At 40.5% G+C, this 18,944-nt stretch overlaps 1 protein-coding gene across 5 annotated transcripts in view; it reads left to right on the top strand.

Annotated features, from left to right (window-relative positions):
• Window positions 1–18,944, top strand: part of Sym (symplekin scaffold protein) — a 45,069-nt gene that overhangs the window by 22,428 nt on the left and 3,697 nt on the right. For 2 of the 5 annotated variants that reach the window (XM_065447172.2, XM_065447171.2), the window contains exons 24-33: window positions 16–85; window positions 2,351–2,459; window positions 3,618–3,718; window positions 5,144–5,231; window positions 5,341–5,358; window positions 5,457–5,561; window positions 6,099–6,286; window positions 8,540–8,716; window positions 11,414–11,479; window positions 13,042–13,065. In XM_065447172.2, coding sequence (XP_065303244.2) covers window positions 16–85; window positions 2,351–2,459; window positions 3,618–3,718; window positions 5,144–5,231; window positions 5,341–5,358; window positions 5,457–5,561; window positions 6,099–6,286; window positions 8,540–8,716; window positions 11,414–11,479; window positions 13,042–13,065 — 946 coding nt within the window. Of the gene's footprint in view, window positions 1–15; window positions 86–2,350; window positions 2,460–3,617; window positions 3,719–5,143; window positions 5,232–5,340; window positions 5,359–5,456; window positions 5,562–6,098; window positions 6,287–8,539; window positions 8,717–11,413; window positions 11,480–13,041; window positions 13,066–17,039; window positions 17,058–18,944 lie in introns of all 5 variants that reach the window. The other 3 variants (XM_065447168.2, XM_065447169.2, XM_065447174.2) reach the window with 3 other exon arrangements.

The following is an 18,944-nucleotide window of genomic DNA, read 5'->3' as shown; positions in this document are numbered from 1 at the left end:
TCATCTGCTGTTCAGCCTTGCTGTTGTGTACGTGGGTGCCATTGCTGAAATCAAGAGGACCATTCTCCGTGGCCTTGAAGGACCCGTACGTCCTTTCACGTTTTACTTCCCTTAAACAAGGTTGACATCGCGCACATGTGAATGGATTTAAGAGTATTCATTCCTTAGGCTGGCAGTTATAGCCTGGAGACAGCCGTAGACCCTGTGTCCTCTTTTCAACCTCAAGAGGATTCTGTCACCAGCCTTCTATGCTTTTTTTTTTTCAACTTTTGATTAGTTGTGTGCTGTTTTCTGGTATTCCAGACTTGTGCTCTTTGTGAAACTTGGCATATTTGCATTTCAGAAGTCCAATTTGCCCATCTAGCTCAACCTACTCCTCTTTTAATTTGTTATTTTTTATCTTTGTAGCCTCTTTGACATTGTTGGTAACGTAGGGAGAAATTCACTATATTTAGCAAGTTTTTAGTCACCTTAACAACAGCTTTCCCTTTTCGGAGCCTCAGCTGCTTTTTAAGTGACATAATTACCCAACATATTGCCCTAGTAAAATTCCTCAGGAGACTTTGGCTAAGTTAATTTCCTCGCCCCCATTTTATCCCAAGGAGGATATATGTGCCTACATTTGGTGCCACTTCTAAAGACATACTGAATAGCTTACTAGTGAGCCATCTGGGAGCATCAAAGCTGCTTTTTCTAAGCAAAGCACAACCTTGAGTCCGATAGTGTTGTAGAAAAACGTAGTTATTTTCCTTTTCACATTTCATGTGTTAACTCGCCACCACAAGAGATGATTTAAGGTATAGTTTAAAGAATAATAAGTAACACATTTAGAGGATAACTAAAAGATTAAAAAGACAGGACTCCAAAAAAGTCATCATCATCACTAAGCAACGTTTCGCTCAAAGGGGAGTGTCTTGGGCAGAGTGTCGAACCAGAACTTTTTTCGTTCTAGTTTAAATTTCATTTCACTGAAAATGATTCAGTTCCAGTTCAACTCCAAAGCAGAAAAGATAACTGTTAGGACCAGTTCAAACCTGTTCAAGTTCATTCGCATAACTGAAGAATAATTACAGCAAAGTAACACAAATTTATGTTCTACAAACGCTCAACGTTGCTGCTAAGCTGCACTGAAGGATTGCACCTGTTGTTCGTTCTTCAGGCCACACGTAGTTACAAAAGAATTATGTCAATCCAACACCAATGCTGGATTCTATGTGAATTGAAGCTTTATTGAGAGAGAGAGAGAGAGAGAGAGAGAGAGAGAGAGAGAGAGAGGGGGTATATATTGGGAAAACACAGATTTCCAGGTTGCCACTCTGCTCAGCGGGAGAGGGAAGAGGATAAAGATAGGGGACTGAGGAGTAATGATGAGGACAGGCAGTAAGATGCGATTACATACACAGTCGTGTTCGAAGCCTTGAATTTAGTCCTCTGTTAACTAAATATTCTAAGAGAGCCTTGATTACTTGCTTCGTTGATACATCTGGTCAACAGCGTAGTAACGCTATTTACCTGAGCAACCTCTTGTTAACTGGTATTAACGAAAAGATCAATGCCTGCCATTCACAGTCATACTTAGGACAAGCAACAAGTATATGTGGTCCACTGTTTCGTATTTTTTGCACTCATCACAGCCTGACGAGTCCCCACATCGGATGGGATGCAAATATTGTTGCGTTAACACAATGCCTAGTCTGCCCCCTAATGTAATGTGCTGAAAACCGTACTAACAGTGCTGCTACCTTTAAAATCACAGTAAGATAGAGTGTATTTACAAATTGGGTATAGTAGAATAGTTGAGCCACAAGTGCAGGCAATGCATGTAAGAAAAGCTCCAGAGGAGGTGGCCAACTTGAATCGAAAACTGTTATTTTTTTCTGTTCGATAGCCTTGTTTTGGGCGGCAGCCTGGTGACTTTCTCCCCTCCATAAGAAAGAAAAGGTTACCAACAAAAAAGAACGCAATGCAGTCTGTCTTTACCAACGAAAAATTAACCAAGCTCTATCAGACACCCTCAAAACAGTGACGTCACAGCCAATCATTGTGGAACTTCTATGTGGTGTAGCAACCTATCTTTTGCTGCTTGCATAAGAAATCTTCAGTTGCAAATCAGCACTGTGTTTGCCTCACTTTTATGTCCCATTAGTTTGAGCTGTTTTCACTCTGTAAACTGTGTACCAACCAGTCCAACAGCATGATCACATTAGTATAAAGTTGGTATGTTACTGTGCAGGCCAGAAGTAACATGGTATTCCATGTTTGTTGTTTTTTTTTTTTTCTCTGCCCATTCTTGTCATTCTGCAGTCATAATGCTTTCATTAGTGTAGTGACTTGGTGTCTGTGAACGCAGGTCAAAGGCATGGGAATGTCCTCCCCAGAGCTACTGCTACTGGTAGAAAACTGCCCAAAAGGGGCGGAGACGCTCGTCACCCGCATCATCCACATTCTCACCGACAAAAGTGAGTGATCCCTTGGGCGCGTTAGCAGCATGCAAATATTCTAAACTTTCAAATAACAAATCTAATGGTAATTATCCATAAAGATGAACGTTTTTCAAGTATTTCAAATCACCAACTGTGCAATAAGTTCCACCTTGACGGGCATAGTAGACATAAAGCATGAGAAGTTACATAATGGAGCATTATGCGTCACTCAGGGAGCCAGATTTTTTAAAAACTAAACCGCTGTCATTTGCACTCACCGATTAGACCAGAGCATGCAAATAAATTTGCTCCTAGTTCTGCGTTTGTGCTGTTAAAAACCAGCTGTAGCTGACACTGTAACGACTAGAACCTGCTAACATTGTGAATGCACTAGGATGTGAAGTTTGATGGTGAGAACAGCGGTTTGGTATTCGTAAACCACTCGAAAACCATTTGATAACTATCTGTATTCAGTTTCCTTTGTTTCTCCCACTCTTCGATTGGTATTCAATTTGGCCTTGAAAGTGACTGCTCTCACACCCTTAGTATACATGCATCTTATTCTTATCGAGCAAGTGCTTAGCAAGGAAAGACTAATGAGGCAGAGATATTGTTTGAGCTGTATGACTGAACATCCTGTTTTATGTAACTGCTTATAAAATATATGTGAAACAGTGTATCAGCCAAATTTGTTTGAATGGATCAGAATTGGGAATTATGTAATTATGTATGAAAGTGTAAATTTTACCCTCCCCTTATTCAAGCTCAAAAAATTTACGTGACAGTAAGGGAGAAACGTTTTATTTCAGTAATTATTTGTACAGGATAGTGTGTTTTCAGCATGTTCACTTACTTCAGAGCCATTCATTTGTTGCTACCTATGATCTGTGCTCGCTCATACCATTTCAGCTTCATCTTTCTTTTCATTTGGAGAATTTTTGTTTGATTGTTTTTGATAAAAAAGCCTGTTTATAATGCCATCGTTTCTGTTTACTCTATATGTAACTTATAAAAATCCATGAATATGTGAGCTTGAAGCAATATAATCTGCAAAATGCTTTGCTTCAGCTTTTTTATTAGCACAATTTCATTTCACAGTAACAGGCACAGCAGAAATACTAAAACATTCCAATAACAGCTTTTTCTTAAAGGTGTTCTTTTGTATGCAAGTTTATTCACTTTTTTTTTTTTCAGCTCCACCATCATCAGAATTAGTGGCCAGGGTCAGAGACCTTTACCACAAGCGTGTGTCTGACGTGCGGTTCTTGATACCAGTGCTGAACGGCCTTTCAAAGGTACACTTGGCTTTGTCTCAGTTTGATTGCAACCATGGTGCACAGAAAGGGCTCTCTAGTGCTTCTTTCTCTAACTGGCCAACATTAGGCAGCTAGCAGATGCGTTTCATTGCTATGAATAATAATAATAATAATAATAATAATAATAATAATAATAATCAACAGCAGCAGCAGCAGCCTATTGTTTTGTCCACTGCAGAACGAAGGCCTCTCCCTACAATCTCGAATTACTCCTGTCTTGCACTAGCTGATTTCCAACTTGCGCCTGCAAATTTCCTATACATGCTGCTTATGTCAAAGCAACTATTCTCAATAATTCTTGAACAATCTTAATTGAAATGTTTAGTTTCTATGGTTAGCACTTTGACCTAACGTGCTTAAGCTTCTCTGAAAAGTAACAGCTATACTGTACGCTTCAAGAACGTCCAGCATGTTATTTTTATTGTTCCTCAGAAAAAGATGAATTATGTATTCCTCTTCCTGTGAATCCTTTTTTAGTCAGATTCACTATCAGGCTTTATCAGGAAGCTTTAGCTCTGAGCCAAGTCCGATTTCCCAATTCAAGTACATATAAAATGCATAAGTGCTTTCATGACACAACTGATGGACCGATTTGAATGAAATTTGTTGCATTTTAGAGAAAAAGTTATATTCTAGTGAATCTAGGAAGCAGAATTCTTATGTAAGGCCTGGAATTATTTTTACAAGTTCTAAAAGCTAGCAAATTAAAAAAATAAATTGAAGCACTAACTTTATACATCTGTAACTCTGTACCAAAAGTAGATGTTGCAGTTCTTATGCGAACAAATGCATCTAAAGCGGACAAATTTGGTATGTATATAAATTTGCAACTTAAGTGAACTTGTTACAGTGTCTATCAGGATTTTGCAAAACTCTTACTCAAAAATTAGTGGTGTATTTCAGAACGGTATACAATACATCAGTTTTGTTTGCTTTAATTCTATTATTAGGTGGAGTTCACAAAATTGTGATGGCCTCTTTCATTACTGCGTTATGGAGTTGTAAACTTGATATATTAGCTCTATTCTTTAATTTAGGAATTAAAAAAAATGTAATTGATGACCTTAATAAAAATCTGCTTCTACCATCACTAGATTTGAACTTTTTGTTTTAAATGCAACAAACCTCATCAAAATCTAAGCAGTGCTTGACGAGAAAAAGGTCCTCCTTTCTTACATATTTAGACAAGCGCTCCTGAGCTAAAACTTCCTCTTATCGTATGCTGTTATTCACTAACACTGTTAAAGGGGAGACAGTTGTGGCATTTTATGTCCCGAAACAGGTTTTGAAAACACATTTGGGCATGGATTTGCTGTTCTATCACATTTAACATCATGCTTGAGTTGAAATTCACCTTGCATTTGTTTATGGACAGCAACTGATTTAAGCCTCCCATTCTTGCAGAAAGAAGTGATAGCAGCACTCCCCAAGCTGATCAAGCTGAATCCCATTGTTGTAAAAGAAGTTTTTAATCGGCTACTTGGTAGCCATGGTAAGAAACATTACTTTCTTTCTTTTCTTGTGCATTTGCAAGATCGGAGGTTGTGTTTATGCGACATCCTCATAGAGCTGACATAACTTTTCATGTTGGTTCTCTGCAGCCCGACATGCAAAATACCGTAAGGAAACGCTGTCATTTGACAGCTGGTTTGCTGTGCAAATGAAACAGGGATATTGCAAATACTTGACCGTGCCGTTTCGCCTGCTTTCTTTCCAGTTGAATCAACAGCAACCTTCACAAGTCCAGTGTCTCCTGCTGAACTGCTGGTGGCCCTACATAACATTGATCCTTCCAAGTGTGATGTCAAAACAGTCATCAAAGGTTAGCATTGCATATCCTGTGTTTCACCGTTACTGCCAAGTCATTAAATATACTGTTGTGGACTAATGAAACGGGAATGGGACTGTTTAAACTGGAACAATAAATGCTGCCAGAACTCTGTTGAGAGATATTATATAAGGGTGCAATTAATTCTCTTCTACTCATACTGCTAAGCATGCTACTATAGTTATCAATCACACTAATGACATCTCATATGGCCGTTTTAAAGCACTCTAAAGCGGTACCAAAAGACCAATCTTGTTTATCGTCAGTATGCATTTTTTGGCATTATTTAGGTCTTCTTTCACAATGTTCTCGACATACGGGTAGCAACAGGAGGATGGCAGAAATGCAATCTTGTCAGTGTAGATTATTCCATTATTCTTTACCTGCCTTATCACATATGTACCTTGCAGAATTTCGGGCATTACTTGTTTTCGATGTGGGCATTACTTGTTTACGATGTACTTACATTACAATGTGGGCATTACATGTGGGAATTTGGGGCATTACTTGTTTGCGATATTTGAATTCCAGCAACATCCCTGTGTTTTGCGGAGAAGCATATCTACACGCAAGAGGTTCTGGCAGTGGTCATGCAGCAGCTGATGGAGCAGAGCCCCCTGCCCACCTTGCTTATGCGCACTGTCATCCAGTCTCTCAGCTTGTACCCAAGGCTGTTGGGCTTCATCATGAACATCTTGCAACGACTGATCACCAAGCAGGTGCGTTCGTGATGGCATCCCATGCACGAAGGGTTCAATTTCAGTGTTTACGCTATTTACTTCTATTATGACGCACGCTTTATTTATGCGAAAATGTACTGAAAGCTAATACGCGCGTTAGGTTCCAGTGCGAAACCAAAACTACAATAGATAATTTGTACTGACGGCATCATGGCCACCATCTTGGGGTACTGGCACCTCAAAAAGCTGCATAAACGAGATACGTGACAGCACAACAGACACATTTTGTGCCAAGGGACAAATTTATAGCAGTGATAATGTGGTGAAAAAGTGGTCACTGTCAAAAAGTAAAACAGTGTACACATGATAACACGAGGCGCCAATGTCATCATGACTGCCATCACGGCTGCCAGTAGCATAGTGACAAAGCTGTGTCTGTGACATCTAATAAGAGCGATTCATAGTGACAAGCTATCATCATGGGCATTAAAGATTTATATATAATTCAATCAAATCTGCATGCTGCTGCAGCTGTGGGACCTGCAGTAGCATTGTCCACGTTCTATAAGTTAATTTGGCTACCATAGTCTGCAAGGTATTTAAGAAATGCGATATCACAAATCTAGTGGACGGCACCAAAGATGGCATGCTCTGAGCTGCTGATATTGATAACGAGGCCTCTGAGAGTGATGCCCTGTGCACTGTAGCTCCGATGCAATAAATTTTATTTTTTCACATGAGGGCGAAGTGCCATTACTCTCTCTCTCTCTCTCCCTGAAATCTGTTGAGTGAACAATGAAGCTACTCATCTTTATCACAGTCATATTTACAATTTCTTGAGGTATAAAAAAATTGAGGTGTTTGTTACAATTGGTGCAATGTTTTGATATCTGGCTGTGAAGATCAAATGCATTTTACAATGAAGACCATGTTAGAATTGAGCAAATGCAATATTTTTTTTTTTCAAGGTCAGTGTGCTTTTTTGTGTGAAAGAGGGGAGAGTGATAACTATTTTAATCCTGTTTCTAACTATTTTAATCCTGCTTTCAAGTTCCTTCCGTAATGTGTGTTTCTGCTAGTTTAGGCTGGTTGAGTGAATTGAGGCACATCGAACCTGATGTTCCTTAAAGTACTGATTGTTTTGATTCAGTGTGCTGCTTAGGCGAAATGAAGCACAATGCAAGAAGTAATGATGTCAGCAGTTCTTTCAGCTAAGCTGCACAGTAAACAAAGCCACTGTCTTGCCAACTAGCCCTCACTGAAACCCCAAGACAAATGTGAGAGTGCGCGAGCTTAACCTTAAAGTTGCGAGCGAATCTAGAGGACGTCCAGCAGATCATTGCAACCAGTGTGGATGCGCCTCGTGCTTTGATAAGACTACCTTTCTGAGACATGCAGAAACAAAAATAGATAGAGAGGTATAGTTGAAGAAGCGCACATTATGAAAGCTGGCAATCTCTGCGTGAGTGTCTCTAGCATTAAATACAGCAGATTCAGGTTAATTCAAACCCACTTAATCCAAACTTTCGATTTATTCAAACTGGCGCTGTGTCCTGTCAAAATTGTGCGTATTTAGGCCCAAGAACGGCCAGAAATTCAGACATATTGCGCAACTGACCGTGCTCTCAGCAGTGTGGCTGACCCGGCAGTACGGCCGCAGATCAGCTCCTCCTCTCATCTCTTGTTGCAACTACCGTATCTCTGCACGTATAACCTGCACCAAAACTTCAAAGAATTTAGCGTTAAACTAGGAGTGCACATTATATGAAATTTTGCCTTGAAATGCAGATTTACAGCAGTGAAAATTTGCCTAGAAGTGCGCCTCCACGGTATTGCGTGCTGTAAAGCCACACTTTTGGAACTCGTCACTCGTGTGTTAGCTCGGTAAACACGTGCCATCTAACGCAGCACTGCACAAAAGCCCTCCATTTAATGAGCCTCGTCTAATTCGAACTCAGTTTAATTCGAACAAATTATTGAGCCCCTTCGAGTTCAAATTATCGAGATTTGACCGTATTAGTGACAAAGAGTTGCGGTTTCTGACTGGCCATCTCTAATTGTTGTGTGATTTCATGTCTGCATGTTAAAAAGTTGTTTTGATAATTCCAAAGCAAAAAAATAATCAGAAGTCAGCAGTTGTGGGTCATTTGTGTTCCTGTCCTTTTCACGCTGCACAAGCTCAGTTCTTAGGAACTTGTAGAAGCCTTGATGAACGCAATTGAAAGTGCAGTATCCAGAGTGGCATGTTTCCGTTCAGATCAATGCCTGAGCGTCTGATTTTACCTCTCACAGGTGTGGAAGCAGAAGAAAGTATGGGAGGGCTTCATCAAGTGCTGCCAACGGACCAAGCCACAGTCACTGCAGGTGCTTCTGCAGCTGCCCGCTGAGCAGCTGCGAAACGTGTTCCAGGTCAGCCCCGACCTTCAGCAGCCACTGGTTCAGCACGTCAGTGCCTTCACCGACCACCAGGTACCTGAGTGCATACACTGCTCTTGTTGGGTAAACGAGATGGTGCCTTAAAGGCAACGTTTCGTTTCACTTTGGCCAAATTGGTTATAAATGAGTTGTATATACTACTGAAGCAATTTTGGCAAAGCTGCAGAGCTGCTAATTGTCTCATTTTTCTTTATTAGCAGCCTTTAAATAGCACGTAAGCAGATGATGTGTTTACCTAGTGATTAGCAGATATGAAATTAAGTCCTGGCATGTCACTTCCAAGATTTCTCATCATTCCATGAGCGGCACCTGACCTTTGAGGTTATGCCAATGACTTGCACATAATTAGTCATGTGTCAGTGGTGGCAAGCCGTATCGGCAACATTTTTTTCAGTTTCGGTATAGAAACATTTCCTCTTGCAAGCTTTTCGTTACATATTCACTCATATTCCACACCAGACCTATAGCTTTGCATGGAGGCTGCTCTATATGTCTGTTCGATTTGCCTACGCCCCGAACCAGTTCACGATGTGCTTTACTCTGTCATTTGTTTCCGCGACGCAGCAATGGCACCTATGAGCCACACCGTTCATTTCAACAGGTGCAGGGCTCGTTCACGATTTTTCTGCACCCTTGCTGCTGAACGTACTGACTTGGTGCAGACATGCAGGTGCGAAGCGGCATAGCAGACGACCACATAGACGTCAGCGCCATTGAAACCCTGCTTACGCGTGTCTGCTGTGTTGGCACAATGTACAGTGTGTTGTTTACGCTTCGGAAGCCAGCTATACCTGCACTTCGGGACCTCGCAATTTTATGCGAATGGCACTCATTACATGGACAAAACATAAGGCCTGCATCGTGCCGGCAACTGGGCACCTCGGCATTTGCTGTGAATGTCACATTGTTCCTGCATCACTGAAGTTGAGTTGCACAATTTCTGAACATCTCATGCCCCACCGTGAACTGGTTCACAGTGGTGCAGGTGGATCAAATGCACCTTCTATCAACACTGTCTGAAACTAGGCTTTTTACACAGCCCAAAATTTTGTTGCAGTTGACCCTTTAATGACAGACGAGAGCTGCCTTCTGTTTCAATATGGTGGTCCTTTGATGGTCCTCGTCCATATTGTCAAGAAATCAGGAAAATGGAAACACAGTTGAAGAGAACAGCTAGCATGCTGCAATGCAAATAAACTCCTTTGTGGTCGTGCAGCGTGTGGCACACAACACGGAGCTCCAAATACACATCTGAATCAGGCTTGTCCACCGCTTTTACGTGGCTCCACTGTATGAATGTTGAGGCCAGCGAACCCTGATCTCCACACCCTCGACTAGGCCGCATCTTGGCCTCTTGAGACTCTGCACAGGCGCTAACACTCCCTCAGAAGGCCGTGCCCAGTTGCAGCAGCTTGCACGGTGTGCCACTGTTAAAATACAAGTGGATGCGTTGGTCTTTCACACCGCTGCATGTAGAAGCGCTGACCACATGCAAGCAGCAACCCGCTGTTGCAATCGTACTTCTCTCTCTCACTGTGCCGAACCTGCGCTATGCACCGCAGTGGGGGAGAGAAAAGTGCAGTGGTAGTAGTCGTGGCTGAAGTAAATCAATGGCAATAGTGAGACACTGCTTGCGTACCACTATGCACGACAGTGAGAACTGTTGCCGTTACTCGACGCAGGAACACAGGAGTTGGAACTGTTGCACCGAACCCCGCAGAAAGCGATATGCTTGGCATGCAACGGTCATGTATTTTTTGGTTTCGGAGAGGAATTTAATTTGTTCTATCTGTTGGCAGGACAAATTTACTTAGTTAAAATGAGGTCTTAAATTTGTTTATCTCTATGGGGATTTCGAAGGGAATTTCATTTACTTTGTTATATTCATTATTTCATTATATCTAGTATCACATTTCTCTTTAACGAGGTTCAACTGTGTAGAATTTTCGGCCAGTATTTTATGTGATGGCCACCATGTGGCTTTATTTGTCATGCATTCTTGCTTTGTGCCATTCTCTGAACTCAATCATTCCTGCTTAGAGCTTTGAACTTTTGTACCATCTGGCAAAGTGGCATTGTAGTTTCAGCTGTGATAGTAACTTGGCAAGAAAGATTTCTTAGTCGCCTTAACTACAACTTTGCCTTTATGGAATTTTAGTGACATAAATAGCCGGTACATTGATAATATTTACCAGCTAAACCCTGGTGAAATTTTTCAAAAGTCTTTGACTAAATTCATTGCCCCACCCCTATGTTATCCCAAGGAGGATATGTGCCTTCATTTATAGCTTGATCTGACATACCAAAGATGTTATTAGTGAGCCTTCTGTGTTGCATCACAGCTGCTTTTCTAGGCAAATTGCATTCGTGAGAGTTTATATTGGGGTTGTTTAGCCTTCTCACATTCTGACCGTCGCCCCACCATCGCAGAAGGTGATTTAAAGCCATAGTTAAAAAAATCATAAGGAAGATATCTAGAAACACTATAACATTAAAAAAAAGACAACATTTTATTGAAGTTGCCATCATAACCTAGCGACATTACTGTAAAAATGTAGTGTTTTGGGCTGTGACCTGGCAATTTTGTCCTAAAAAATGTTACCAACGACAATGTAGACTTGCACCTATGTAAATGGGTGCTTGGGTGCAATGCATGAAAAGATTTACGGAACACTAACTGATTTCCATCTAATGCCTTTTTTTTTTCTCAACTTGATTTTCCCCTCACAGAAAGCGCACATACCGGAGTCTATTTTGGAGGTGCTCAACCTGAGCAGGCCCAAGTCGGAGAGTGATGTAAGTGACCTGCTGATTTGTATTTTCAGAGCGAAAGGCGAAGTCATTTATTCAGAAAGCAATTATAATTGCCTGGACCTTTGTCGGGAAAGACTCTCTCGGAAATAGTAATTATGTATACTTTAATCATAATCTTTCCAATGTAGTAATCAAAAGGTGATTTACCTTGAGGGGCTCCTTAAACCTAACATGGGAAAGCAGAAGTCATTTTGCTGGACTAATTCAGCCAATTTTAGTTAGATTTGTAGCATTTTAATACTTACTCAGTCAAGGAGCATTTAATTATAGTCTTCAACAAATTGAAGTCTTCAGAAGAATATTGCCAAAAGTAAAAGAAAGTTTTAGTGAAGCAACCCTGTACAATCTCTTTTAATTATATAATGAGAACGCATTTCACAGTACTGTGAACTGCTCAGTTAAGATGTTAAAAGTGGGCGAAATTGACACAAGACACTGTGTTTTTCTGGAATGTGCAGCTAACTTGTGGATAGGACTTATGCAAAATGCATGTAAACAACATAACAGTTTCTCATAAACTGTAAGCTACTTATCAGATTTGCTTGCCTTGGACACTCCTTAAGTCTTCCCACAACTTCCTGCATACACTTGTCGAGTCATTGGAGGCATTGCACGGAAATGGTAGTATCAAGATTATTGGTCTCTCTAAAACAAGAAGCTTTGAGGCTTTCATACCATTAAACAGGACAATTCATGTATCAGAGGAGCATCCATAAGCCTTAGTGATAAAGAGCTGCAATACCTGAATGATGCTACTTAGCTCCTTATCGTGCATTATATTGTGGAACGTTGTCTGTCATACGTCTCTCACCCTGTTAATTATAATTATTTCTTTTTTTTCTCATTTTTCTGTTTTTGTTTTCTTGTTAATCTTATGGTAGGTGCGTGGTTTTCACGTTTGCCGAAGTTCTTGATGGAGTTTTTGACAGAGTTTTGACAGAGTTTTGTATGTTGTTTCTTTGCACTGAAGATTTTAGTTGAAAGTTCCATCCCTGTACTGTCCTCTTTTTATAGTACTTCTTGCGCATTGTATTACACAGGATTCCTCCAAAATAGCTGTGTTGAAGCTCACCAACTTGCCCAACAGTAACTTTTCTTTTTTCCGTGTCAACATTGCACAAACTTTTGCACCGTTATAATTGATTATATTTGTCTTCATTGGGTGAAGTAACTATACCTAGCATATCGGCACTGTAAAGCTGTCCCGTTGTTCTAGAATGTATGAATTTGCTTTAAGCTAATGGCCTTGATGTTAAGACAACCACATAGTACACCGACTGCCACCGTCACACTAAAACTCGTGCTGATGTAATTAACCAGCATGCATATCTGAATTGTACGTAAATATGTATCTGTGCCTTGGATTATGTCTCAGAATAGCTTGCATGCATCATTTTGCATGTTACATGGACGCATGGTAAGTTCTATCATTTTTGTTTGTTCTAGAAACACTGTCATTTGCTACTTTCTTCCTTTCATGTGTTCTTGAAGCTGCATGATGAAATATTAGAGCATGCTTTTGTGGTTTTTGTTTTCTTTCTTAGAAGTCAAAGTCAGCAGAAAAAGATGTAAGTATGAACAACAGATTGCTTATTTATACATCAGGTTCATTTTCTGGTGCTTTTTTCATAAGCATTTGCTGCAATGAACTTTGTTAAAGTAAAGTAAAGTTTAAAGATGAGGCCTCCTCCTTTAGCTTCTTGCTTCACTGTTAAAAAAATTGACGGTCTTCTAAAGCTATCTAGAATATAGACTCATTGTTTGCATGTTCATGAAAGAAAAAGTTGGAATCCACGTGAAAGCAGCGTAAAGCTGCAAGAGAATAGGTAAACAAAGCTTCGCACTTGAAGAAAACTTATTCTGGTTCAAGGATTGTGCCCAGCATCACCGCTTTTCCATGACAACTGAACGGTTTTCTTTTGCCAACATTCAAAGAGATGCCAAATTACCTGTCATGAATCTGCCTTTACCTTGCGAGTTCCCACAGAAATTACTTTCTTTATTTCATACAGCACTCAACACTCTGTGTATCTGGCTTAAATGGGATGGTTGTAACTGACAAAAAATAACTAATAAATGCATTGTTGAGGATTCGTGTACAGTGCTCAGCGATTGAAACAGGATACTCGGAGTGCATGGCTGCCAGCACCTTCTGCCCCACCTGTGGGCGCAGGGGGACACCGAGCTAGTGCATTTTTGTGTGCGGTGAAAGTGAATGCATTATGATTGCATTTAGTGCCCCAGCAATCACACAGTACTCTTCAGTGGCACAGAAAGTACAGGCAACCATGGGCTCTAAGTACCACATTTCAATCGCTGAGCACTGCACTTTGTGTAATTCAGTAAAACCTCATTATAGTGAAGTTGAAAAGCGAGCCAGAATTACTTTGTTGTAGTCATAGTGCAGTACATGCAACAAAGTTGTATGCACTATGGATCTCAATGAGGATTTCAAGGGCAATTCCACTTAGATTGTTATATCCATTCTTTTGTTATATCCCGTTTCATTATAGTTTGACTGTAACAGCATGTCACAAGAGGTAACTTCAATCTGGCATGTCATTGTAGATTCGTCCTCAGTTCACTTAATGCTATCATACTTTGTGTTGCTTGCCCGTACATTCTAATAATACTATAGTTTAGCGACATCAGCTTTATATTCTCTTTATTTCATTCTGCTAAAACTTTGTGCTCTTCTACATTTGTACCAGATCATGTGCACCGAGCATGCAGTGTGTGTTGTCATTTTTAATCCTAGACACGTGGTGCTGTCATGTGCCGCATGTGGGTGAGAAGTCCACAAGGTGTTTCTTCACACTGCACGTTTTTTGCCCTCTTCCATAGCTCGTAAGAAAATTTTTGCCGCATCAATAATGATACTGTTAGCATCATGTTACTTGCCTTGCTGTGGTTATTGCTTAGTTGTAATAGATGGCTGCATGCATGTTTCAGTATCATCACATTGGGAACTGTTGCTGCAATCAATACTGCAGCCTGAATGCTTTTGCCACATGAAAGCTTACAGCATAGGTATAGGAGCTGTCACTCTGTAACATTTCAGTGCAGTCCTAGGCAAATTTTACATGGTACTAATATTGTATTGTAGTTACCATACATAATTTGCGTAATCTATAGTGTTTTACCTAATACATGCTGTCACGTATCATATGCCTCTTAACCCTTTGAGTGTAAACTTCTTTTCTCCAAATGTGACCTCGCAGGTTCGATATATTTCATTGCAGATTTAAAATCCTTAGTGACTTATTTTGAAAAAAAAATTACAGCAATTTTTTTAGAGTGACCATAAAATGACAAATTTTGTGAGATATAGTACATGCATTATTTATTCATGAATACAAATAGGCTTGCATAAAGACTTTTACTAATAAGAATTAAAAAGTAGATACACTGGAATATGTTTCACAGATGTAGAAAAATGCACGCAACATACTATTACTGTCATCGAAAATGTCCATGCTCCACAAGGTAATCGAACTATGTATGTGAGCGCACGCAAGAAAGCTCGTTGGTTCAGTGCCCGCCAGAAAACTCCATGAAACTTGCAGTAATCCTTCATCTCATTGCCAGCAAGGGGCAAGCAGTTTTTACAAGTCCCATGAAAGGGAACATAGGCAAGGCAACATTGTTTGTGTATCAGGCAAGGCAACTGTGAACACATTTAATCACACCCCTGCAAGCAACAGATGAGCCAGCATCTAGTGGTGACCCTTTGAGAGATTAGAAGACAGATAAACATCAGTTTTGTGAGTGCAACAAACGGAAACAACCTGCAAAACAAAACCAAAACTAACCACCATGCATGCTCCTATTGTGTGATGTTTTAAGAGGGTGACAGGAAAATGAAACAAAATCAAGCTGGTGGGCGGTGCCTGATGCCACTGAAGCAAAACATGATGCCCACATCATGCCTCCTATGGCAGGGAACAGCAGCGTCTTTGGATTATTGCCTACTAAAGGCGTGCAGTTCGCTACCAATGGCACTACGCGCCACGCGCTGCTAGACAGATAGACCAAGATGCTTATCACAATAGGTTCTGTGGCGATAGCTGTGAATACAGCGTGCCACAACCGGGGCGGAGATTTACTGGTACCAGAATAAGAAACTGCGCATCATCGTTTTCACGACAAATGGGCGGCTATATACTAGCTGTTCTCAAACGTGCGCCTCACACCTTTGCTTGTTCACGTGGGATCTAGCGTCCGGAAAAAGCAAACGATCGCAGTCTGCAGCAGAAATGGCGGCGGGTTTCAGTTATCGCCTATTAAAAGCGTGCGCTACGCTTCCGATGGCACCATGCTCTGTAAAACAGATAGGCGAAGGTGCTTATCGCAGTAGGATTGGCAGTGGCTGCTGTAAATGCCATGTGTGATGGCCCTGTGGAAGGTTTGCTGGTACTGAAATGAGAAACTGAGTGCACGTCGGCGTTTTCACGCGAGAAGGGTGGGCGAGTATTGCGGCACACCTGCCGCTGCGGGCAGCTATATATTGTTCTCGATTGCGTGCGCCTCACACATTTTCTCATTCACACGGGTTCTAGGAGCCGAAAAACGTATCATAGGATCGCAGTTTGGAGACTTACTGAATGTTGATGCCAAAAAATTTTGCTTTCCGGGAACATATTAACCGGTAAAAGATGAGCATAACTCTGTTGGGTTATTTTTTGTGTTCTCAATCGCGAACGTGGGCACCCAGAAAATGTACACAACGGGAACGTATTAGCAAGGTTCTACAGTATGCATCACCTATTTCTGCTGTGCTCACTCGGTCCCCATGAAACGATTCACACTTTGGCCAAAAAGCAAATAAGCAAAAAGCAAATTTCTTGCAAAAAGCAAGAAATCCCAAGGTACTCATAGCAAAATGCCTTAGTCTGACAGCAACCATCTCCAATACAGGTTAAGTCGCTCGTTGAATTGAAATGCATGAAATGATGCATAGCATTACGATGTAAGCTCGATCGCTACATATGTGCTACATTCCAATGCTTTTGTACCATCTCCAATGCTTCAAGAAGCAGGGGGATGGTTAAGCCTGATGTGTTGGCTTTTTTTTGCTGTGTAAATACTGGCTGCAAAGTGATTCGATGTATGTCATGTGTCACATGGCTGATTTATCCACGATCACGTCCGTTGTATGCATTCTCAAGTAGCTCATGAGAAGTTCTGGTATCATGCTATAAGGTTAGGTTTGATGGACATCTTGGTTTTGCTGTAAATAAAGAATAATTTTGTTTAGTGCTAATTCGTTACTCATGATTGCATGTGATGCTCCTTAGGAACCGTTTATCTCCCTGCATTCTAACCTTCTAGAGAAAATCAGAGATGCCATGCCTATCCAAGCACTTTCGCTTACTAATTTACCTTGTCAGCGCTTTCCATATGATATAAGAAAAAGAAATAAGTACCGTGTTGAAGCAACATAAAGATAAAGTTATGCTCACTGCACCACATCAAGGTACTACAGTTGCTTGTTCTCACAGATATGGTAACATTCTTCTTTTTCTTTTGTTTCCTAACACAGAAAGAATCTAGCAAGTCTGTAAGTATGCATGCTGACAGAAAGATGAAATTGTTTGGTTAGGTATTCTTTTGCAAGAAGTTTTGGATGAATTTTCAAAGATGGTCTAGCTGTACTTAGTTCTCGTCCACATTTAAGGTTTCACAAGGGAAAAGTTAGCTTTGTTGTACTTAAGCGGCTCTTTGTGAATGAACTTCAGTATCTTGGATCAAAAACAAGTACACTTCTAAGGAAAATTTTGCCTGTATCTTCTGATTATAGCTTCCGATTTTTATTTTCTTCTCGTATCGATGCCAATAATATCACAAATTTTTCATTTGTGTGCAGTTTAGCACAGAATTGATTTCAAAAGAATTACGAATACATTTGCTGGCTGATTATCGAAGCTTGACTTTTCTAGACTTGCTCAACTATTCAGACCAACCCACAGCAGCACTACTCACTCACAGAATTATGGCAGCTGGAATTTTAACCACTGTTATGTGAATGTTTTGCTTATGAACTTAACAAGCACAGTCATTTGTTTGTGGCACTGATCATTCTTGCTGCATCAGTAGAGAAAAGTGCCTGTTGACAGCTTTCATACAGAACGAAGTCTACAACTTTTTTTGTAATAAGCTGTCAACATTTGAGTAAGAAAACACTTTTTAGTATATTGCACTATATTTTCAGGGCTGGTATGTCTGTGTGATATTAGAAACTGAGGTCGCTTGTTTGAGGCGTTTTACTCGGGGGATGAATTCGTCCTCATTAAAAAGGCTCCACACATGAGGAAGTGAATTGTAAATTACAAATGTTTCATGCCTTGTTGCATTGTTGCTCAACAACTTACTGCGCTGCAGCTTACTGCCAGTTGTGGACAGGATTTTAACCATGAGTAAGTTCGCTCACTGCTGATATACTTCATGCAAGGAGTCCCACCCAATGTGTAACCAATCAAACGCTCAATGTCCATGCAGAACACTAGCAAAATATTAATATTTGAAACTTTCAAGCTTTTACTAGTAGGCATATTGCAGATACTTTCAGTGCTTCTGGTGGGCCATGACTTGGAATGTTGCATAGAGCTTGAATGCAGACACATATGGAAGGTGGAAGCAATAACCAGTTCTTTTTGCATGCATTCTACTCCCATTATTTGTTACCAGCACTAATGATTTGCACAGTGAAACAGTCTTGACAAAATTTCGAACACAAATTGTCTTTGTGAATTCATATCCCTGAATTTGGCTTAACACCACACTGCTAGCACCCACCATGTATCGGAATGATATTACTGCTTAAAAGACCATAACTTGACCAGCCAGCTTCCTGAGGATGCACTTATGTACATGATTATGTGAAGTTGCTCAGAAAACAATGCGGTCACGTTTCACGCGTTTCCATTTCAAGCATTCAAGTTGGGACACCATATATTTTCCCATATGCTTTTGAGCAGCAAGACATGAGTAGCATGCATATCAGACTAAATGAGTTGAAGCAAGAATTGGTCTTAAATAAGATCAAGCAGGTAGGAATCAAATACAGTGATGGCAAAAACAATCACAAACAATATAAGTTTCTCACAGCCCAAGCACATCAAAAACAAAACAGCGCCCACCTAGAAAAAAGGTACATGAACACATTATTATAACGAGGTATAACAGACATGACACCATATTCAAAGGGTGGACACAGCACGCTCAACTGCGGTGACAAGACGACTCTGGCAGGCAAGGCATTCCACTCCTGGATTGTGCGTGAAAGAAATGAAGGCTTAAAAATGTTTGTGTGAGACAAATAGCACAGTAAGTTGCGAGAATACTAGTTAAGCAAGAATTTCAGCAGCAAATAACTCAATAGCAGAACCCCATAAAGCCCAATGCATCATTTTTAATACAATGAGTTTGATACCTCTAGTGTAAGAAC

Source organism: Dermacentor albipictus, chromosome 7 (assembly GCF_038994185.2).
Source record: "Dermacentor albipictus isolate Rhodes 1998 colony chromosome 7, USDA_Dalb.pri_finalv2, whole genome shotgun sequence".
NCBI classification, from domain to species: domain Eukaryota; kingdom Metazoa; phylum Arthropoda; class Arachnida; order Ixodida; family Ixodidae; genus Dermacentor; species Dermacentor albipictus.
Note: the sequence above shows the minus strand (reverse complement) of the source record. Positions and strands in the feature narration are given on the sequence as shown.